The sequence below is a fragment of the Gobius niger genome, assembly GCF_951799975.1.
Source record: "Gobius niger genome assembly, contig: SCAFFOLD_79, whole genome shotgun sequence".
In the NCBI taxonomy this organism is placed as follows: Eukaryota; Metazoa; Chordata; class Actinopteri; order Gobiiformes; family Gobiidae; genus Gobius; species Gobius niger.
Genome location: NW_027639108.1, coordinates 117,843 through 141,508, shown reverse-complemented (window position 1 = coordinate 141,508; position 23,666 = coordinate 117,843). Strand labels below are relative to the sequence as shown.

General features: G+C 35.9%; 1 protein-coding gene across 1 annotated transcript; it reads right to left on the bottom strand.

Moving 5' to 3' along the window:
* Nucleotides 1-3,719: 3,719 nt before the first annotated feature.
* LOC306982875 (transmembrane 9 superfamily member 4-like) lies at nucleotides 3,720-22,543 on the bottom strand. Its single transcript, XM_079583326.1, has 18 exons — nucleotides 22,506-22,543; nucleotides 20,621-20,728; nucleotides 20,427-20,526; nucleotides 18,618-18,774; nucleotides 16,855-16,996; nucleotides 16,555-16,678; nucleotides 15,321-15,442; nucleotides 14,184-14,295; nucleotides 12,977-13,047; nucleotides 12,778-12,910; nucleotides 10,849-10,930; nucleotides 10,707-10,782; nucleotides 9,712-9,795; nucleotides 8,121-8,296; nucleotides 6,557-6,620; nucleotides 6,345-6,464; nucleotides 5,181-5,270; nucleotides 3,720-3,976 (listed from the first exon to the last, which is right to left on the bottom strand). The coding sequence occupies exons 1-18, from the start codon at nucleotides 22,521-22,523 to the stop codon at nucleotides 3,827-3,829; spliced, it is 1,929 nt and encodes a 642-aa protein (XP_079439452.1). The 5' UTR covers nucleotides 22,524-22,543; the 3' UTR covers nucleotides 3,720-3,826.
* Between the last annotated feature and the right edge of the window lie 1,123 nt (nucleotides 22,544-23,666).

Genomic DNA, 23,666 nt, shown 5'->3' with positions numbered 1-23,666 from the left:
GGAAACGTTTGTCCTGGTCCTCGTTTGTCACTGTACGTCTGGTACTGCTCCATTAAGGGTGGATTTCAGCAGGTCAACACTAACTAGGGCAGTGGTTCTCAACCCTTTGGGAGCCGTGACCCCCGTTAGAACCGGTAAAGGGATTCGTGACTCTCCGTCCGGGTCACGCCTTGAGAAGTAGGAACATTCGTCGACATAATCTTTAACCTCTTAACTCCCGCCTGAACCGAGAGGATCTTTTTCCTCACGTCAGCAGATTTTTTTTCCATCATTTTTTGTTGGGTGTTCAACTCATTTTTCTCACTTTTTTGTCATTTTTTTTTTATCACATTTCTGTCACATTTTTTTAGTCTTTTTTTTGTAATTTTGTGTCAAATATTTGTCTTTTTTTTTTGCTACATTTTTGCCAAAAAAAATTGTCGAATTTTTATCACATATTTGTCATATTTTTGTATTTTTTTGTCACATTTTGTCACATTTTTTCGCCAATTTTTTGTCATTTTTTTAATCAATTTTTTGTCATTTTTTGTCAATTTCTTGTGACATTTTTGCCACTTTTTCATCAAATTTGTGTCATTTTTTTGTCACGTTTTGTCATTTTTTCATCAATTTTTTGTGACATTTTTGCCACTTTTTCATCCATTTTTCGTCTCTTTTTTGCCAATGTTTTCTCACTTTTTTGTCACATTTCCATCATTGTTTTCGTCTCAGTTTTGTTGCCATTCTCAGCTTTTTTCCAGAAGCTTTTGGATTGGGGTAAAGCCAAACTGGAGAAAACGTGCTCGGTTCAGGCGGGAGTTAAGGGGCTAAAAAACAAGGAAAAAAAAAAAAATGGCTGAAATTAAATTCAAATAATGGCACTCACATGTTACAATAAAACATTAGAGTAAATGCTAATGAAAATATGTATGTTTTATCTAAATGATCTGGTCCCGACCCCCAGGTTGAGAACCACTGAACCAGGGATGTGAATCTAAAGATTTGACATATTCACCATTATTGATACAATGAATTGACATAAGACAACTTTAAAGTAACTAAATATTTCATTTAATGTAAACTGTGTATTTAACTTTCTTTTTTTAATCCTATATATATATATATTCAATGGGTTTATTAACAACCTAAACTCCCACCTGAACCGAGCACATTTTCTCCAGTTTGGCTTTACCCCAATCCAAGAGAATGTGACCGTTTACCTTTCGAAAAAGTTGGGAAATAGAATATCGTCGTCCTAAACCCCAGTCTGACAGTGGCTTAGTGGTTAGTGGTTCTCACACAGAGGGGCGGAGCCTGAATTGAGGTCGAAATGTTCCCCTCCTGCCCTGCACGACTGCCCAGTGGAGCCGCTGACAGTAAATGGGATCGTTCTTCGTCAAAAATGTGATGTTATTGTCGGGCCCCCTGTGGATTTTTGGCCCCAGAAGGACCAGCACCGGCTCTGCTTCATCCTCACGTGATCCTCCGTGACCGTCTGGAATCAAAGGCTGGGGCAGGACATCGAGGAGGCTGGACAGTTTCAGGTACCTGGGGGGGGTTCACCTCAACAATAAACCGGGCTGGTCCCACGACGCCCGGGACGAGAAGGGCCAAAGTCTCCGACCTCCGACCCCGGGTTCCTCAAGTCGTTTCCCTCGGTTCTTGAACTTTCCAACACATGAAACATCCTCCAGATCGTTTCGTTTCAGTCTCTTCGGCGTCGCTTTACAAAAACGTCAAGTAAATTTAGTCGACTAAATAAAAAAAAAGATTTATTTCAACATTGAATCATCAGGTTGTACAGCTTCGCGGAGACCTTTCCTTTGGCTTCGGGTTTCAGTAAAAACGCGGCTCTTCCTCGGAGTTTCTGCCGTGTGTGGGGGTTCGGGGAGTTTAAAGTAGTTTTAAAAGAAGGCGACATGGATCGGAAGTGTCTTTTTTTTAAACAGTATATTTATGTCCACATCTGAAATCACAGATACTAAATGATAAACCAGGTCCAGACGTCTGCATTTCGGAAACTTTTAGTAGCAGCAGAATCTCCCATTGCACTTTCGCCGCCCGTCCGCTTTAACCTCTGACCCCCCCGAGCACCTTCTGTCCGGTTTGACCCAGATCTAAAGGCTTCTGCGCAGCCTCCAGGCCTCATTTGAAAGCTAAGGCCTGCAGAAGTCGTTTTTAAAGTTTTTGATTGAAAGGTTTTTAATCATGTTTTTGTGACATTTGTTCTTTTGCCATATTTTGGTTGATTTTTGTGTGTGTGTGATGTAACTGTGGTGAAGAAAAAATACAACAAAAAAAGTGAGGAAACGGTGATGAAAAAGCAAAAAAAGATTTAAAAAGTAACAAAAAAGTGATGAAAAAGCAAAAAAAGATTTCAAAAAGCGACAAAAAAAGATTAAAAAAAGGAACAAAAAAAGTGACGAAAAAGTGATTTAAAAAAAAGCAAATTTTAATGATTAAGTTTTTAATCTCATTTTCATTGCTTTTTTTTTGCCAACCGTGATGAAAAAGCAACAAAAAAGATAAAAAACAGAAACAAAAAGTGATGAAAAAGCAAAAACAAAAAGACTAAAAAAGCAAAAAAAAGTGATGAAAAAGCAAAAAAATCAAATAAAAAAAAGGTTAAAAAAAGGTAAAAAAAAAAGCACATTAAAAAAGCACATTTTTTAATAATAATTAATGATAAAGTTTTTAATCTCATTGTCATTGCTTTTTTTTTTGCCACATTCTTGTTGTGTTTTGGTCTCGTGTTTTTGTGTGTAAAGTAACTGTGATCAAGAAAAATATACAACAAGAAAAAAAATAAAAAAGCAACAAAAAATGATGAAAAAGAGAAATTAAAAAAAAAAAAAAGCAAAAAAAGATTAAAAAACTTAACTTTTTTTGCTTTTTCATCACTTTGTTACTTTTTTAATCAAAAAAATGCTGAAAAAGCAAAAAAAAAGATTAAAAAAAGCACAAAAAAGTGACAAAAAAGTGATTTAAAAAAAGCACATTTTTTTTATAATAATAAATGAGTTTTTAATCTCACTTTCATTGCTTTTTATTACCACATTTCTGTTGCGTTTTGGTCTCGTGATTTTGTGTGTGTGATGTAACTATGATCAAGCCACAAAAACGTGATGAAAAAACACAACCACAAAAACAACAAAACAAGGAAGAAAATCCAGATCAGTTTGGAGAAGTTCAGGATGTTTGACACAGGACCTCATTTCCAACACCCAATGCAGTTCTTATATTTGAAGAGTTTCGTGGTGCTAGGCTAGTGCTAGGCTAGTGCTAGGCTAGTGCATGTCTATGGTAACTAGTAGCCTGCCCTATGTCAAAAATCCTGAAACATCCCTTTAACTCAGGCCTGCAGTCTGTGAGGGCTTTTAGGTTTTGGGTAAAGCGGACCTGGGAGGCGGGGGGTTAAGAGGTTAAATCTAAACTTCTGGCCCCATTTCGACAAAGCCGTGAACACAAACCTATGTCATCGTTAAAAACTGCATGATTTCCACTTCCTCGTTTACCCCGTTTAAGCTCAGCCGGAAAAAAAAAAAAGAGTCGGAAAAGGCGACAGAAAAAAAAGTCTCTTCCAAATGAGTTCCTGCGAGGACAAAAGTAAAAAAGAAAAAAAAAAGTCACAGATAAATTAGAACCGCTCAAGACAAACAAAAAGAACAAATGTGCAGAATGTGGGACAAGCTTTGGCCCCTCTCCGGACGCGCACCGAGCCCCCCCCGTCCCGGCGCGAGCATAAGTCAGTGCTTGTCGGGTAATAAAAAATAGATATCGTTAAAAAAGAAAAAACGATGTGAGTGAAGAGGAGGAAGGAGGAGGAGGAGGAGGGAGTGGGCGGAGCTCAGTCGATCTTGACGGCGGCGTAGATCTTGCGGATGAACATGTAGGCGGCGTAGAAGCCGATCGTGCCGGTCAGAAGCCAGAAGGACAGCACCATGAGCGCCGTGTAGCCGAAGTACAGCAGCGACGGGATGAACTCCACGATGTCCAGCTAAGGAGAGAGCAGGCGGGTCAGGGGGGTCAGGTGACTTTACTCAACATATACTAGTTTATCAGAAGGTCCAGCTCGTTAAGGAGAGACCAGGCGGGTCAGGTGACTTTACTCAACACATACTAGTTTATCAGAAGGTCCAGCTCATCAACCTCTCAACCCCTTTTTTATGTCAATTTTTTATCCCATTTTTGTCATTTTTTTGGTCATTTTTTGTCTCTTTTTTTGAAATTTTTTCATCATTTTTGAATCAAATCTTTGTCATTTTTTGGTCACATTTTTGTAATTTTTTCGTCAATTTATCATCACATTTTTGTAATTTTTTGTCAATTTTTTGTAATTTTTTGTAATTTTTTGTAATTTTTTGTAATTTTTTTGTCATATTTTTGTCATTTTTTCGTCACAATTTGTCACATTTTTGTCATTTTTTTGTAATTTTTGGTCAAATTTTTGTATTTTTTTGGTCATTTTATATCACATTTTTGTCCTTTTTTTGGTCAATTTTTTTTGTCAAATTTTTGTCACTTTTTGTAATTTTTTGTCACATTTTTGTCACATTTTTCTCATTTTTTCGTCAATTTATCATCACATTTTTGTCATTTTTTGTCAATTTTTAAAAAAAAAATGTCATATTGTCATTTTTTCGTCACAATTTGTCACATTTTTTTTGTAATTTTTGTCATTTTTTTGTCATTTTTGGTCATTTTTTAATCACATTTTTGTCCTTTTTTTGGTCAATTTTTTTTTATCACATTTTTGTCACTTTTTGTCACATTTTTGTCCTTTTTTCGTCCATTTTTAGCCAATTTCTTGTGACATTTTTGCCACTTTTTCGTCACTTTTTTGTCACATTTCCATCATTGTTTTCGTCTCCGTTCTGTTGCTATTTTCACAGCTTTTTTCCAGAAGCTTTTGGATTGGGGTAAAGCCAAACTGGAGAAAATGTGCTCGTTTCAGGTGGGAGTTAAGGGGTTAAACAGAGACCAGGGTCAGGTGACTTCACTCAACACACAATACAGCTTTACAAAAGGTCCAGCTCATTAACTCATTGACTGTCGGCCATTTTCAAATCAGAGCTCCCACTGCCAGAGGTTTTTCAGGATTTTTACTGTTTTTTCAAGCCCACAGAAAATGTAGGTCTAGGTCTATGTCACCAAAGCCAAAAGTCCAGCTCATTCTTAAGGTCTTTCAAACATCTGTTCACCTTGTTGATGAAGTAGAAGACGGCGTAAACCAGGACGTAGAAGGCGGATCCTCCAGACACCAGGAACGTCCTCCACCACCAGCGGTAATCCTGAAACAGAAGAAACAGATCAGGCGGTGGTTCTGTTGATCGACAGGAGCGCAGTTAACCTCTTAACTCCCGCCTGAACCGAGAGGGTCTTTTTCCTCACGGCATCAGATTTTTTTTCCAGCGTTTTTTTGTTGGGTATTCAACTCATTTTTGTAACTTTTTTGTCATTTTTTTGTCACATTTTTTTTCTTCAATTTTTTATCAATTTTTTGTCATTTTTTGTCACATTTTTGTCATTTTTTTAATCCAATTTTGTAATTTTTTTGTAATTTTTTGTCGTTTTTTGGTCAATTTTTTATCACATTTTTGTCATTTTTTTGTCATTTTTTTGTCCATTTTTGTCAATTTTTTGTATTTTTTGTCATTTTTTCACATTTGTCACATTTTTGTCATTTTTTTCGTCAATATTTATCAAATTTTTGTCAAATTTTTTGTCCATTTTTTGTCCATTTTTTTAAATCATTTTTTTGTCATTTAATCACATTTTTGTCATATTTTTGTCATTTTTTTGTAATTTTTTTCGTCCATTTTTATCACATTTTTGTCATATTTTCATCAATTTTTAATCACATTTGTCACATTTTTGTCATTTTTTTGTCATTTTTAATCATTTTTTTGTCGTTTTTTTGTCCATTTTTTTGTAAATTTGTCAATTTTATCACATTTTTGTCATTTTTTTAGTCACATTTTTGTCACATTTTTGTCATTTTTTCGTCATTTTTTGTCAATTTCTTGTGACATTTTTTGTGTCATTTTTGCCACTTTTTCATCATTTTTTCGTCAATTTTTTTAACCCATTTTTTCACATTTTTGTCATTTTTTCGTCATTTTTTTTGTCAATTTCTTGTCACATTTTTGCCACTTTTTCATAAATTTTTCATCACTTTTTTGCCAATGTTTTCTCACATTTTTTGTCAATTTCTTCCATCATTGTTTTCATCTCAGTTTTGTTGCTATTTTCACAGCTTTTTTCCAGAAGCTTTTGGATTGGGGTAAAGCCAAACTGGAGAAAACGTGCTCGGTTCAGGCGGGAGTTAAGGGGTTAGTGAGCGCTGTGTTTGCGTGTGACGTCACCTCTGCGCAGAGCTGGAAGTAAACCATGACGATGCTGATCTGGGAGCAGGACACCACCAGGATGATGAAGACGAGGAACAGGAACCCGAACAGGTAATAGAACTGGTTCTCCCAGATGGCCTGAAACGAGCAGCAGGACAGATCTTAAAGTGGTGTGGATTGTGAAACTCCTGCACGACTGAGAGCCTCCACAGACAGAATAATGCACTCACGCTGAAGATGAAGAAGAGCTCGATGAACATGGCTCCAAACGGCAGGATCCCGGCCATCAGGATCCTGCAGGAAACAACAGGAACAGTTTCAGAGGGTCCGAAGGCAAGAGAGACTTCATCTGTTTGAGGCTTCATTGGTTCTTTAGAGTGGTGAAGGCAGGAGTTTGGTTGAGGAACAAACTCTAAATGCAAAGCTCACAAATACTCGAAAAGCAGCACCACAAAACTATTTATTATTTCATCTAAAAAAGGCAACGAGGCCCAAACGTAATCTTAAATATATAAATGTCTGGGCACCGTTACATTCTTTTGATACTTTCGGTACTTTAACGATATTTGGTTTTCAATACGATACTGAATTATCTGTTATATAGATCATCATCAAAAAAATGACAAAAATCCATCAAAAAAAATGACAAAAATCCAGCAGAAAAAAGACAAAAATCCAGCAGAAAAATGACAAAAATCCATCAAAAAAAGACAAAAATCCATCAAAAAAAGACAAAAATCCATCAAAAAAAATGACAAAAATCCAGCAGAAAAATGACAAAAATCCAGCAGAAAAATGACAAAAATCCATCAAAAAAAGACAAAAATCCATCAAAAAAAGACAAAAATCCATCAAAAAAAATGACAAAAATCCATCAAAAAAATGACAAAAATCCATCAAAAAATGACAAAAATCCATCAAAAAAAATGACAATTTTTTTTTGGGAAAAAATAAATTGAAAAAAAAATTATAATCCATTTGTTTGCGATTATGCTAATTTTGTAATCGTTTACTGTTGTAATCGAAATCGTAATCAAATTTCGATTAATTGCACAGCCCTAAGATAACAGTTTTTTTTCCCTCATAGTGCGTGTGTGAAGCCAAAAACAGCTGAGTTCACTATTTTTAAAGGTCCTATATCATGAAAAATCGACTTTTTGGAGCTTTTAGTCATGTTGTTTTGCTATTTCCTTATAAAAGAGTGTTTTTTTTGGTGCAATCCTCCTGAATCCTGCTCTGAGCAGCTGCTCCGCCCTCTCCTGGAAAACTCCTTATAACTGCACTGTGAAGTAACTTTACTTATTGCTGTGATATTTATATTTCTTTTATTGCTAATAATGCATGTGCGGATTAGGAGTAGTTCGAAATCCGCACAGTAAAGTGAAGATTACTGCGCGGATGCCAAATTACTCCTGGTATTATTACCTTACAATATAGTCCCCCCTTTTATCCGCTTAGAAAATCCACATTGTTTAATTGTGTGTAATTATACTTTGTAGTGGAACACTTCACGTAACCATATTTAAATAGGGAAAACGTGGAAGAGCTTGGTAGCTTCTATCTTGACCTGTTTTGGAGCTATAGAGGAGAGAGGGAGAGGCTAAATGCTAACGCCGTCTGCGCTGTGTTTACGTGACTGAAGATCAGACAGGTCCTAAAGAACTCGTCACAGCTAAGGTAAGAACATAACATAATGCTACTTCGGTATTCAAAATGGCCGCCGGAACGTCACAGGAAACGCATGTATACCTCGTTAGCTCGGGTAAGAAGTAAAAAAGCACCGACGACGCTCACCCCACGAACTTGTTCATGTACCAGCGCTGCTCCGGCACCTGCCGCGGGATCTGGTTGGTCCGCACCGGGTTATCGTACGGCTGTTTCCTGAAGCCGAAGTAATATCCCAGATACACCAGGGGCATGGAGATCCCGAACCACATGCAGAGCAGCGCCAGCATGGTGGTGAAGGGCACCTGGAACCACACACACAATAAACACATTCTCCTAGGGCTGCTCGATTATTGAAAAAATAATAATCACGATTATTTTTGTCGTAATTGAAATCACGATTATTCAAACGATTATTTGTTGCCTTTAAAAAAATCCATCAAAAAAGTGACAAAAATACCGGGAAAAAAAAAGACAAAAATCCATCAAAAAAAAGACAAAAAACCATCAAAAAAGTGACAAAAATCCATCAAAAAAGTGAAAAAAATCCATCAAAAAAAAGACAAAAATCCAGCAAAAAAGTGACAAAAATCCATCAAAAAAAAGACAAAAATTCATCAAAAAAGTGACAAAAATCCATCAAAAAAGTGACAAAAATCCATCAAAAAAGTGACAAAAAATCATCAAAAAAGTGACAAAAATCCAGCAAAAAAATGACAAAAATCCAGCAGAAAAATGACAAAAATCCAGCAGAAAAATGACAAAAATCCAGCAAAAAAAGTGACAAAAATCCATCAAAAAAGTGACAAAAATCCAGCAAAAAAGTGACAAAAATCCATCAAAAAAAAAGACAAAAATCCAGCAAAAAAGTGACAAAAATCCAGCAAAAAAGTGACAAAAATCCATCAAAAAAATGACAAAAATCCAGCAGAAAAAAGACAAAAATCCAGCAAAAAAGTGACAAAAATCCATCAAAAAAAAGTCAAAAATCCATCAAAAAAGTGACAAAAATCCATCAAAAAAAAGACAAAAATCCATCAAAAAAAATGACAAAAATCCAGCAGAAAAAAGACAAAAATCCATCAAAAAAAATGACAAAAATCCAGCAGAAAAAAGACAAAAATCCAGCAAAAAAATGACAAAAATCCATCAAAAAATGACAAAAATTCATCAAAAAAATGACAAAAATCCATCAAAAAAGTGACAAAAATCCATCAAAAAAGTGACAAAAATCCATCAAAAAAGTGACAAAAATCCATCAAAAAAAGACAAAAATCCATCAAAAAAATGACAAAAATCCATCAAAAAAGTGACAAAAATCCATCAAAAAAGTGACAAAAATCGATCAAAAAAATTACAAAAATCCAGCAGAAAAAGACAAAAATCCAAAAATTAAAAATTAGAAAAAGAAATGTGAAAAAAATAAAAAATTGAAAAAAAATAAAAATAATAATAATTGAAAAAAAAAATTAGAATCGATTTTTTGCGATTATGTTAATTTTGTAATCGTTTACTGTTGTAATCGAAATCGTAATCGAATTTCGATTAATTGCACAGCCCTACATTCTCCCCAGGCCGCACTTCTGAAACAAGGGTTCTCTAACAGTAATAATAAAAACTAAGGCATACATGGTAATAATGAAGTACAAAGCCTGATACTGTGGAAATACGTGTTGATATATATTTTATGAGACAAAGTAAAGGTTTATAGTTGACATACCGCTCCTGAAGAGTGCTCTCCCCAAATGAAGCAGTTCAGGATGAAGCAGATCCCGAACACCACGGCGGGGTACAGTGTCGCCGTCTGCAGGACACACAGGGAACTGCATCAAAACACCATTTTAACCTCTTAACTCCCGCCTGAACCGAGCACATTTTCTCCAGTTTGGCTTTACCCCAATCCAAAAGCTTCTGGAAAAAAGATGTGAAAATGGCGACAGAACTGAGACGAAAACAATGATGAAGATGTGACAAAAATGTGACAAATATGTGGAAAAAAAGACAAATATGTGACCAAAAAATGACAAAAAATGTGACAACAAATTGAAAAAAAAAAAAAGACAAAAAATGACAAAAATGTGACAAAAATGTGAAAAAAAGACACAAAAAAAAGACAAAAAATTAAAAAAAATGTGACAAAAAATGACAAAAAATAAATAAAAAATATGTGACAAATATGTGAAAAAAATGACTAAAAATTGACTAAAAAAAAAGACAAAAAATGTGACAAAAATGTGAAAAAATTGGAACAAAAAAAAGACAAAATGTGACAAAAAAATAAAAAAAATAGACAAAAAAAAAAAAAAAAAAAAAAAAAAATGGAAAAAAAGAGAAAAAATGTGACAAAAATGTGACAAAAAAATGACAAAAAATGTGACAAAAAATTAAAAAAAATAGACAAAAAAATAAAAAAATAAAAAATAAAAATAGACAAAAAAAATAAAAAAATTAAAAAAATAATGGAAAAAAATGTGACAAAAAAATGACTTAAAAAAGTTACAAAAATGAGTTGAATACCCTCCAAAAAAAGGATGGAAAAAATGTGATGATGTGAGGAAAAAGATCCATTTAGATGAATTTTGTAGGTCTTAGCTTTCAAATGAGGCGTTACACTGGCCTACAGGATGTGGGTAAAGCTGAACTGGAGAAAATGCTCTCGGTTCAGGCGGGAGTTAAGAAAAGAAAACCCGGATAAATCATGTTTTTCTGGCTTACACAGAACGCTCCTTTCCTCCACCGGTGGCCCTTCAGTGTGCGGTACAATCTGCCGGCGAAGTATCCCCCGAAAACTCTGCAGAGGAATCAGTTTTAACGTCACAGACTGAAAAACAACAACACGGTTCTGCTCGTTCCTCACCCCATGAACATGAAGAGGAAGCAGGCCGTGGTCATCAGCGCTCCTCTGCTGGACGGGGACAGCATCCCCAACATGGCCACAACTAAAACACACACACACAGTTATGACCGAGCTCAACAACCAACCAGTGAAGGAGCAAAGTAAAGACAAGGAGAGGCACTGCAGGTGATGTGGCATTGATTTTTCACGTCGTGGTCGAAGGGGAGATTTGTATCTATTTTCCTCCCTTTACATCTAAGTTTTCATGTCAGATATAAAAATTACAAAACTCATCCCCGCATGAAGTTTATTTTATGATGTTTTGAGATAACCCGGAAGTAGCAGCTGCGCCGGGTATTCATTCATAAATAGAGATGGGCACCGTTCGTTTTTTTTTTTGATACCAAGCACTTTAACGATACCTGCTTTTCAGTTCCGGTGCCTTAACGGTACTTTTTTCGATACCTATGTTTTTCTAATTCAATAAAAATAACGTGTATTAAAAGCATCATTCAGGAAAAAGACCGAAAACAGCAGAACAGAGGCGACACAGGAGCAGCAGCGTCGCCTCTAACTTCATGTTTTGAGCAGAATTTCCACTTAAGCAGAGATAAAAGAGAAAGGACGTTGTTCCCTCCTGAGCTGCAGAGTCAGATCCACATCAGGACACGGTTTCTTTCAGATAAACTTTTCTAAACTCACTGCACTTTGACGAAGCGAAAGCTCCACACGTCAAAGATCCTTACATGGTGTGAGCCTCACTCTGACACTGATCATTTACCAAAACTGGACCAACAATGTCTAATACAGAGTGAGCGCTCACTTTTCTATAAACCAGCTTGGATATTCCTGTCTCTGCGGCTGCTGTAAAGTTGTAACAACAGCACGTAAGCTCCGCCTCCGGGTCTGTCGCTAAAGGTAAAGGTCTTTCTTATTGTCACGGATTGGTTTTGCTTTTCAATTCGTCTAAAAACTAAAGTTTCTTTTTCAGTCCTGGTTTAGTCCTGGTTTAGTCCTGACGCAGACCGACTCTGCCATCTCTATTACGGAAGTTTAGTGCGTTGTAGCTTTGCTTTAAGGCCATATTTTTTAGACTCAATGCGGGTCTGGAGAGAAAAAGAACCGAAAACTGGCACCGAAAGAATTACATTTTTTCGAGTAGGTACTGTTTAACGGTGCCCATCCCTAATCATAAATATTGACAGATTTGACATCCACGTGTCCTGCTAAGGGGCCCCGTGGTGATGCTTTAATCCAAATATGGTGTTTTTCCTCCTACGAGACGCTGGAGCGGAAAAGTGGAAGAACGGGCCGAGCATGCGCACTCGCTACAAAACTTCAGGGCTGGTTTTCTCTGAATGAGAGAAGCCGCACTCGGGCAGAGCCTGAGCCCTTATAGAAGCTCCCACAGACTCCACACTTTACAGGCTGAGACACAACAAGGTTCTGAAGGTTTTTTCAGAGGGATTTTTTAATATCTAATTCCTAGCCTGATTTATTCAGCTTTGAAACAAAAAAAACAGGCGGAATTTGATTTTTTTTTACAGATTTTTTCACTGATGATTAGTTTATTGAAAAACTAAACAAAATATCCAAAATCTCCTCTGAAAAAATCTGAGTTACTAATATGTCAATAAAATAAAACCATAACATTTAATCTGGCTCAATTCATTATTTTGATTTTGTTGCCCAAAATATAGGCAATTTTGGCCATTTTAATGCTCAAAATGATTTATTTTTATGCAAAAACATAAAATGTAGTTAAAAAAAATCTCATTCATATCTGTAGTGTTCAGTTTCAAATTGAAATCTCTACATTTTTTTTTTTTTCCCTCTTCACCTGCAGTGTCTGGCCTTAAGTAAATCCAAGGAGAGGCGCTGCAGGGGAACAGGGGACAGATGTATCGTACAGCAACACAACAACAAGCTGTAAGTGTGACGTTCTCTCACAGATGACGATGAGGATCATGCAGAAGAGCTGGATGCCCGAGCCCAGCAGGGAGCTGAGGATCATGGGATACTGCGGCGGCCTGAAGACGTCTCCGTGGACGTTCTTCCACCCGGACTCCTCCATGGTGTCCTCCTGCGTGGACAGACGGGTCAGAGCTCAGTCGGGCCAAAAAAGCGTTTAAAAACCAGAGGCTCTTACGATGTCGTCCTCCCGGTTGTAGTTGGCGATGTCCTTCCTCAGCGTCCGGATGATGATCATGCTCAGGATTCCTGCGGCGAAACAAAGGCGGAGAGGTTTCCATGACGACAAAACATAATTAATCTTCGCAGCAGAATTCTACCGTATTTTCCGGACTATAAGTCGCACTTTTTTCATAGTCTGGCTGGGGATGCGTCTTATACTCCGGCGCGACTAATATGTGATTAATTTATTTTTTATTCAAATATGTAATGCCACTAGAGGGCACTGCAGGCTTAAAAAAAAGGTGTGAAAATAGCAACAAAACTGAGACGAAAACAATGATGAAGATGTGGCAAAAAAGTGAGAAAACTTTGGAAAAAATTACAAAAATGTGATTAAAAATGACAAAAAAAGACAAAAAATGTGACTAAAAATGACAAAAAAATTTGACAAAAAAGGACAAAAAAGGACAAAAAAATGACAAAAAATGTGGAAAAAAATGACAAAAAATGACAAAAAAAATTACTAAAAAATGTGACAATAAATGACAAAAAAAGGCAAAAATTTGACACAAGAATGACAAAAAATGTGACAAAAAATGACAAAAAATAACCAAAAAATTACAAAAAATGTGACAAAAATGTGACAAAAAAAAAGACAAAAATGTGACAAAAAATGTGACAAAAAAATGACAAAAATGTGACAAGAATGTGACAAAAAATGTGACAAAAAATGACAAAAAATAACCAAAAAATTACAAAAAATGTGACAAAAATGTGACAAAAAAAAAGACAAAAATGTGACAAAAAATGTGACAAAAAATGACAAAATATGTGACCAAAAAATGAAAAAAAAATTGACAAAAAATGACAACAAAAATGATTTAAAAAAATGACAAAAAAAATGACAATGTCGCAGCAGAATTCTACCGTATTTTCCGGACTATCAGTCGCACTTTTTTCATAGTCTGGCTGGGGATGCGTCTTATACTCCGGCGCGACTAATATGTGATTTATTTATGTTTTATTCAAATATATAATGCCACTAGAGGGCACTGCAGGCTAATCGAGCAGCAGAAAGAAAGTCTGGAGTGAGCGAGAAGCGGAGGCAACTCATACAAGAAGAAAACAAAACAAAGCTCGGGCTAAAAGCTCGACAAATGAATGTTAACACATTCTTTCATCACCGCACCAACTACAAAGGAGCAACGACCTCGTGAACTCACCCGACAGGAAGAAAACGACCACCACGGAGTTGACGATGGAAAACCAGTGGATCTGCACGTCGCTCATGGTCAGGTACGTGTCCCAGCGAGACGCCCACTTGATCTCGCTCTCCTGAGGAAACCACAGATCACAGGTCAAACACTGGAAAAGGTTTCCACTTTTTTCTTCCCCAGTATTTTGAAAATCTCCCCCCAATTCTTCAACATTTTCCACCAATCTTCCCCTATTTTTTCCCCCAAAATCTTTTTCTCTTAACCTCTTAACTCCCGCCTGAACCGAGAGCATTTTCTCCAGTTCAGCTAAACCCAAATCCTGTAGGCCAGTGTAACGCCTCATTTGAAAGCTAAGATCTACAAAACGTCACGTCATTAGAATTTTTTCCCACCTATTTTTGCAGGTATTTTTTGGGGGTTTTTTGTTGTCATTATTTGGTAATTTTTTGGTAATTTTTTTGCCTTTTTTGTCAAAATTTTGTCATTTTTTGTCATTTTTATGTCATTTTTTGTCACATTTTTTGTTTTGTTTTTTGTCATTTTTTGGTCACATTTTTTGTATTTTTTTGTCATTTTTTCGTCGTTTTTTTGCCTTTTTTTGTCATTTTTTATTACATTTTTTATTGTTTTTTTGACATTTTTTGTCACATTTTTGGTCATTTTTTTGGTCATTTTTTTGTCAATTTTTTGTCAATTTTTGTCCCGTTTTTTGTCATTTTTTTGTCACATTTTTGGTCTTTTTTTTGGTCATTTTTTTTGTCAATTTTTTGTCATTTTTTCGTCACTTTTTTGTCACATTTTTTGTCATTTTTTTTGCCTTTTTTAGTCATTTTTTATTACATTTTTTATTGTTTTTTTGACATATTTTTGTCACATTTTTGGTCTTTTTTTGTCAATTTTTTTTGTCTTTTTTTGTCATTTTTTGTCATCTTTTGTCATTTTTTTTGTCATTTTTTGTCAATGTTTTCTCACTTTTTTGTCACATCATCATTGTTTTCGTCTCAGTTTTGTTGCTATTTTCCCACCTGTTTCCCAGAAGCTTTTGGATTGGGGTAAAGCCAAACTGGAGAAAATGTGCTCGGTTCAGGTGGGAGTTAAGGGGTTAAATTCCCAATACTTCCCAGTACTAATTTAGTCACTGACCTCCCAGCGCACGGAGTAGGTGAAGAGGACCTCGTTCTCTTTGCTGGGGTCGATCTCCTGAGGGACTGAGCCGCTGGCCTCCGGTAACGTGCAGGTCTTCGTACTGACATCGGCTTTCAGATCTAACAGAGACAAAGGGACACATTTTTAACCTCTTAACTCCCGCCTGAACCGAGAGGATCTTTTTCCTCACGTCATTAGATTTTTTTTCCATCATTTTTCTGTTGGGTATTAACTCATTTTTGTAACTTTTTTGTCATTTTTTAGTCATTTTTGTCTTTTTTTTAATCACATTTTTGTCATTTTTTTTATCACATTTTTGTCATTTTTTTGTCACATTTTTGTCATTTTTTTGTAAAATGTTTATCACATTTTTTGTCATTTTTTCGTCATTTTTGTCTTTTTTTTTATCACATTTTTGTCATTTTTTTTATCACATTTTTGTCATTTTTTTGTAAAATGTTTATCACATTTTTTGTCATTTTTTGGTCAATTTTTAATCACATTTTTGTCACATTTTTGTCTTTTTTTTGGTCATTTATTGGTCCAATTTTTGTAATTTTTTGTCAAATTTTTATCACATTTTTGTCATTTTTTGTCCTATTTTTGTCATTTTTTGTCAATTTTTTAATCAAATTTTTGTCACATTTTTGTCATTTTTTGGTCAATTTATCAATTTTTTAATCACATTTTTGTCATTTTTTATCACATTTTTGTCATTTTTTGGTCAAATTTTTATCATTTTTTTGTCAAATTTTTATCACATTGTCATTTTTTGCCCAATTTTTATCACATTTGTCATTTTTTGGTCAAATTTTTATAATTTTTTGTCACATTTTTGTCTTTTTTTTTAGTCATTTTTTGGTCCTATTTTTGCCTTTTTTTGTCAAATTTTTATCACATTTGTCATTTGTTCGTCAATTTTTAATCACATTTTTGTCATTTTTCCGTGCATTTTTTGTCCAATTTATTATCACATTTTTGTCACATTTTTGTCATTTTTTAGCAATTTCTTGTAACATTTTTGTGACATTTTTGCCACTTTTTCATCAATTTTTCGTCACATTTCCATCATTGTTTTCGTCTCAGTTCTGTCGCCATTTTCACACCTTTTTCCCAGAAGCTTTTGGACTGGGGTAAAGCCAAACTGGAGAAAACGTGCTCAGGTTCAGGCGGGAGTTAAGGGGTTCATGACATTCATTATTTTGGCAGAATTGAAGGAACGTCTCCTCACCTTCCACTTTGACGCTCTGGGGCACCACCTCGAAGCGCACCACTCTGTAGCTGTGGGTTTCTCGGTCCTCCAGCTTCTCTCGGTGGAAGTGCAGGATGAACGACAGGTGGTTGTGCAGGTAATACTGGAGGAGGGGGGGGACAAATGTCATCAACAACACTGAGACATGGGGGGGAAACATATTTCAAAGGTTTGGCAACACAACTCTACTACTACTACTACTTTGTCCTTGTTCACCTCTGGTCTGAGCACATGAACCTGTGACCCTGAAAGCCGTTCCTATAAAGACACTCTCTGCACCTTGTCGTTGTCCATGAAGCCGATCCTGTATCCGTGCTCGAACTGCACGTCTTTGGCCGCCTCCTTCTTGTCGTCTTCAGCCGCGGCCTCTCTGTTGGGGTAATACTCGAGCCGCGTGGCCACGGGGAGGTTATCTGCGATTCTGAGGGAGCGGAAACACAAGGCAGTGTCACACGGGGGCGCCACTGAGACATGGCTGAACAGGAATAGTAACAAATGCAATGCCCTTCAATAATAACAGCATCCTCGTAACTTTAGGTCCAATAAAAAGGGCGAGTGTGTTCGTGGAGAACCTTTAACCTCTTAACTCCCGCCTGAACCGAGAGGATCTTTTTCCTTCACGTCATCAGATTTTTTTTCCAGCATTTTTTTTGTTGGGTATTCAACTGATTTTGTAACTTTTTTTTGTCTTTTTTGTCATGTTTTTTGTTATTTTTCGTCAATTTTTGTCATTTTTTTTTGTAATTTGTTTGTCAAATTTGTAACACATATTTATTTATTTTCTTTAACATTTTGTCACATTTTTGTCATTTTTTTTTGTCACATTTTTGTCATTTTTGGTCAATTTTTTATCAATTTTTTGTCGTTTTTTGTCACATTTTTAATCAATTTTTTGTAGCATTTTTTTGCATTTTCCTTTTTGCATTTTTCCTTTTTGGATTTTTGTCACTTTTTTGCTGGATTTTTGTCACTTTTTTTGCTGGATTTTTGTCTTTTTTTGCTGGATTTTTGTCACTTTTTTGCTGGATTTTTGTCACTTTTTTGCTGGATTTTTGTAATTTTTTTGATGGATTTTTGTCTTTTTTTGATGGATTTTTGTCATTTTTTTTGCTGGATTTTTGTCATTTTTTTTAATGGATTTTTGTCACTTTTTTGCTGGATTTTTGTCACTTTTTTGCTGGATTTTTGTCACTTTTTTGCTGGATTTTTGTCTTTTTTCTGCTGGATTTTTGTCACTTTTTTGATGGATTTTTGTCACTTTTTTGATGGATTTTTGTCACTTTTTTGACGGATTTTTGTCACTTTTTTGACGGATTTTTGTCACTTTTTTGATGGATTTTTGTCACTTTTTTGATGGATTTTTGTCACTTTTTTGATGGATTTTTGTCTTTTTTTTTTCTGCTGGATTTTTGTCTTTTTTTCTGCTGGATTTTTGTCTTTTTTTTGATGGATTTTTGTCACTTTTTTGATGGATTTTTGTCACTTTTTTGATGGATTTTTGTCACTTTTTTGATGGATTTTTGTCTTTTTTTTGATGGATTTTTGTCACTTTTTTGCTGGATTTTTGGCCTTTTTTTTGATGGATTTTTGTCACTTTTTTGATGGATTTTTGTCTTTTTTCTGCTGGATTTTTGTCACTTTTTTGATGGATTTTTGTCACTTTTTTGATGGATTTTTTTTAAAGGCAACAAATAATCGTTTGAATAATCGTGATTTCAATTATGACAAAAATAATCGTGATTATTATTTTTTCAATAATCAAGCAGCCCTAGGTCACACTGTTTTTAATGCAGGCTAGCTGATACCATAGACATGCACTAGCCTTGCATGAGCCTAGCCCCACAAAACTCTACAAACATAAGAACTGCATGAATTACAAAAAAAAAAAAATATCTCCAGAAATCAGCAACACTCTGGATAACGAGGAAATGAGGCCCTATGTCAAACATTCTGAAACGTCCCTTTAAGGCCCCGGTCCCGGAGCAGGTGTGGTTAAAGTCGTGGTTAAAGTCATGGTTAGCGATGCCCCGCCCGTTACTCACAGGTGAACGTAGTACTCCTCCTTGATGCGCTCGGCGAACAGCTTGCTCTCGGCCACGCTCAGCTTCTTCTTGGCGCACACCAGCTCACACTTCTTATCGCTGGTCATCTGCACGTTGTAGAGCGTGTTCACGATGCGGTCGCCGCGCAGAACCTCCCCTGCAAAAACATGAACGCCGCAGTCAAAACATGGACAACGGGGACTGAGGCGGACATGAGGCGGACATGATGATGACATGATGACCAGGAAGTAAACTGATCTTAACCCTGGGTCACACGAGAGATTTCAAAACCTGAACCGAGCACATTTTCTCCAGTTTCTAAAAGCTTCTTGAAAAAAAGGATCAAAATACCAAAAAACGAGACAAAAATGTGGAGGAAAACACACACAAAAAACCTTCTAAAATGTGACAAAAAAGCCACAAAAACATGACAAAAAAGTGGCAAAAAAGTGATGGAAAATAGATTTGTTTGTTTTTCATCGACTAAAATATTTAGTCTTAATTTTAGTCAAAGTGATATTTTTGTGACTAAAATTGGACTAAAACTAAATTAAAAGTTTCTCATGAGACTAAAACTGTGACTAAAATGTCCAGATATTTGAGTCGACTAAAATGAGACTAAATAAAAATGAAAAGGAGAGACTAAAATCATCCAAACTTGTATTGAGCGTCTGAAAGAGCCTCAGATCATTTGGAACACTTGACCAAATCCGAAAGATTAAAAAAAAGCAACAAAATGAAAAAAAAACCTGAAAATGCAACAAATGTGTGACGAAAACGCAACAAAAAAAGACAAAAAAGAAAAACAGAAAAGTTGCAAAAAGCGATGGAAACGAGGCAAAACATTTGACAAAAATCAAACAAAAAAAGCAAAGGAAAAAAAAAAGGAAAAACGTTTTTGTTGGTCTTAGCTTTCAAATAAGGCGTTACTCTGGCCTATAGACTAGCGACAAAATACATAATGTTCAAAAATTACAATTGAGGCTTTGACATAGAGACATTTCAGTATAAGGACTAAAAAGAGACCCATCAAATAGAAAGATTGACTTTTATGGACAAATGGACAAAATATTTTCTAAATGTTTAGTATGCAAATTGAACCCATTGTTAAATCTGTAAACAAAGAATATTCAATGTAGATTTCTGCCGAGTGTAAGAGTTTTGTTCTATGTTCATTTTTATTTGGAAACTAATAAAAAAATAAAGCAACAAAAAAAAAAAGGACTAAAAAACATGTCAGGATGCCATTTGTTGATTATAGCACACAAACACAAACGCTCCGTCTAAACTCGCCTTTTACACAAGATAACAAATAATCCGGTCCAGTAAAAACGAAACAGAAACCTGCAGTGACACTGATGTCAAAGCTCCGCTAACAGCAACGAAACACTTCCTGTTGTCCCGACAAAATAAAAGGCGTCAATGTTCCAGCCGCTGGGAGAGGGTTTGAAATGTTCATTAATAAATGAAACTAATATTTTAGGTGCAAATGGACACAAATCTCCTTTTTCTTGGTTTTCCTGGTCGTCCGTTTTGCTCAAATAGAAATAAAGGCCTGTCTCTAATTGTGGCCTGGTTCCATTGTAGTGAAACAGTTGTAGTGAAACAGTTGTAGTGAAACAGTTGTAGTGAAACAGTTGTAGTGAAACAGTTGTAGTGAAACAGTTGTAGTGAAACAGTTGTAGTGAAACAGTTGTAGTGAAACAGTTGTAGTGAAACAGTTGTAGTGAAACAGTTGTAGTGAAACAGCTGTAGTGAAACAGCTGTTTCACTACAGCTGTAGTGAAACAGCTGTAGAGTGGGACGTACCCAGATTCTCTCCTTTGTAAACCACCTGATCCGGGACGCAGAACGGCAGAGAGTAGAACTCGTAGGGCAGCTGAGTCCGCGAGCTCGTCAGCTTCACGGCCTGAACACAGACGGAACATTCAGAAGGAACTCATAACTGTTACTGTGATCAGGAAGCAGAGAGTAAACAAACAAACAAACAAACAAACACTGACCTTGATGTCCACCCCCTCTCCCTCCGTGAAGTCTCTGGGAGCCACTCCAGGGACGTAGAAGGGCCGGGCCACAGGAAGAAGCAGCAGCAGCAAGGCCCACCACGTCTCCTGCAGACACACATGACACAAACGCACAACGTGACACAAACGCACAACACGGGCTGCCAACTTTGGTCGACTAGTTGGTCGATGACGTCATGGTCGACCAAGATTTTCACTGGTCGACTAAATGCACGCACTTTTCCAACAAATAGGATGCTTTCAATTTACCAGGTAGGGCTGTGCAATAGGGCTGCTCGATTATTGAAAAAATAATAATCACGATTATTTTTGTCATAATTGAAATCACGATTATTCAAACAATTATTTGTTGCCTTTAAAAAAAATCCATCAAAAAAGTGACAAAAATCCAGCAAAAAAATGACCAAAAAACATCTAAAAAATGACAAAAATCCAGCAAAAAAGTGACAAAAATCCATAAAAAAAGGACAAAAATCCATAAAAAAAATGAAAAAATCCATCAAAAAAAAAATGACAAAAATCCATCAAAAAATATACAAAAATCCAGCAGAAAAGTGAAAAACATCCAAAAATGTGAAAAAAAATGTGGAAAAAAAAAATGAACAAAAATATTTTTGAAAATAAAAAAATAAAAAATGGAAACAAAAAATTATAATCGATTTTTTGCAATTATGCTAATTTTGTAATCGTTTACTGTTGTCATCGAAATCGTAATCAAATTTCGATTAAAAAATGGACGAAAAAATGGACGAAAAAGTGGCAAAAAAAGGAAAAAAAAGTGATAATTTTACAACAACAAAAAACTAAAAAATTTACGAAAAAGTGCCACAAAAAATTACAGAAAATGTACAAAAAAAACCACAAAAATGGACAGAAAATTGAGAAAAATTTGATGAAAAAGTGATAAGAATGAGACGACGCCCCAACAAAAAAAGTGATGGAAACAAAATCTGATGACGTGAGGAAAAAGATCAATTTACTTTTGTAGGTCTTAGCTTTCAAATGAGGTGTTACACTGGCCTACAGGATTTGGGTGAAGCTGAACTGGAGAAAATGCTCTCGGTTCAGGCGGGAGTTAAGAGGTTAAGATGGCCACTTTTCCCTGTTCTGTACAAGACTTAGACATATTTTCATTTTCCTGATAAAAAGCTCGCGCTACTTTCCATCCCCACACAATTCTTCTTCAGTTTAAACATGTTCGGATCAGATTACCTTCAATCCATCCACAGCATTATTGACTTAAACCGCCTCAGAGGTGAATCCGCCTCACCGGTGCTGGATGACAGGTGAGAGTGATGGCCTTTCCAACACGGAAGCATCGATTAAATCACATCAGTGGAGCTCCACGTCATGACATTACCCTCTCACATCTACAGTTATGTTAAAAACAATCAATGGCCCGGCGGATTTTTTGCTCAGAGAAGCAAATCTTTATCTGACAACTCCACAAACTCCCAACAGAGCAACGCAAACAGAGCAAACAGAGCTAACAGCTAGCATCAGTCCAGGAAAAACCCGCCCGTTAAAGTGACCCGCGGCACTTTCGAGGATTATTTATGTTATTTCAGAACTCCCCAAAGCTTTATCCCGCACTGTCAAACCAAAAGAGTCCAGGTTTTTAGGCGTTAATCTCACGGGCAGTTCCGATGGCTGTTAGCCGGATGCTAACTTAGCCACAGCGACAACATTCTGGACGGAAGGGCTGGAAACGTGACCAAAGCGCGCCGAAAACGAGCGGGTGGGACACGAACACGCGGGCGGCTCAGAGGGGGGGGTCACTGCGGGTTCAGGGCAGCGATATAGAGGTTAAACTAGCAACGTTTCTGGAGGATTAGTTGGAAGAAAGAGTTGCCGTTCCACTCACCATCCCCGCGGCCGCCATCTTGAATACGTGTCATAAGGGACGTAAGCGGAAGTGGAAGGAGGGTGCGTGAAACTTGAAAATGTCCAGCGAAGCATCGTTTTAACCTCTTAACTCCCGCCTGAACCGTCATCCGATTTTTTTTTTCCATCATTTTTTTGTTGGGTATTCAACTCATTTTTGTAACTTTTTTGTCATTTTTTGTCACATTTTTGTCATTTTTTTCGTCCATTTTTTGTCACATTTTTGTCACATTTTGTCACATTTTTGTAATATTTTTGTAATTTTTTCATCAATTTTTTATCACATTTTTTGTCACATTTTGTCACATTTTTGTAATATTTTTGTAATTTTTTCGTCCATTTTTATCATATTTGTGTCACATTTTGTCACATTTTTGTAATATTTTTGTAATTTTTTCATCAATTTTTTATCACATTTTTTGTCATATTTTTGTCATTTTTTGTCACATTTTGTGTCACATTTTTGTCATTTTTTGTCACATTTTTGTCATTTTTGTGAGATCAATAAAGGCTGATCTTTGTCGCCCCCTGATGCACAAGCAACGACGTGATTTCAGTTTGAATCGACACAATTTTGCTGATTTAACCCCTTAACTCCCGCCTGAACCGTCATCAGATTTTTTTTTTCCATCATTTTTTTGTTGGGTATTCAACTCATTTTTGTAACTTTTTTGTCATTTTTTGTCACATTTTTGTCTTTTTTTTTGTCAATTTTTTATCACATTTTTGTCACATTTTGTCACATTTTTGTCACATTTTGTCACATTTTTGTAATATTTTTGTAATTTTGTCATCAATTTTTTATCACATTTTTTGTCACATTTTTGTCATTTTTTGTAACTTTTTTGTCATTTTTTGTCACATTTTGTGTCACATTTTTGTCATTTTTGTGAGATCAATAAAGGCTGATCTTTGTCACCCCCTGATGCACAAGCAACGACGTGATTTCAGTTTGAATCGACACAATTTTGCTGATTTAACCCCTTAACTCCCGCCTGAACCGTCATCAGATTTTTTTTTTCCATCATTTTTTTGTTGGGTATTCAACTCATTTTTGTAACTTTTTTGTCATTTTTTGTCACATTTTTGTCTTTTTTTTCGTCAATTTTTTATCACATTTTTGTCACATTTTGTCACATTT

What these genes read in the sequence shown, in the direction of transcription:
- LOC306982875 (XM_079583326.1), bottom strand. An exon ending in TTCCTCTTCATGTTCATGGG is followed by an intron (nt 10,783 to 10,848) that starts GTGAGGAACGAG and finishes ATTCCTCTGCAG; the next exon opens with AGTTTTCGGGGGATACTTCG. An exon ending in TACATGAACAAGTTCGTGGG is followed by an intron (nt 6,621 to 8,120) that starts GTGAGCGTCGTC and finishes TGTTTCCTGCAG; the next exon opens with GATCCTGATGGCCGGGATCC.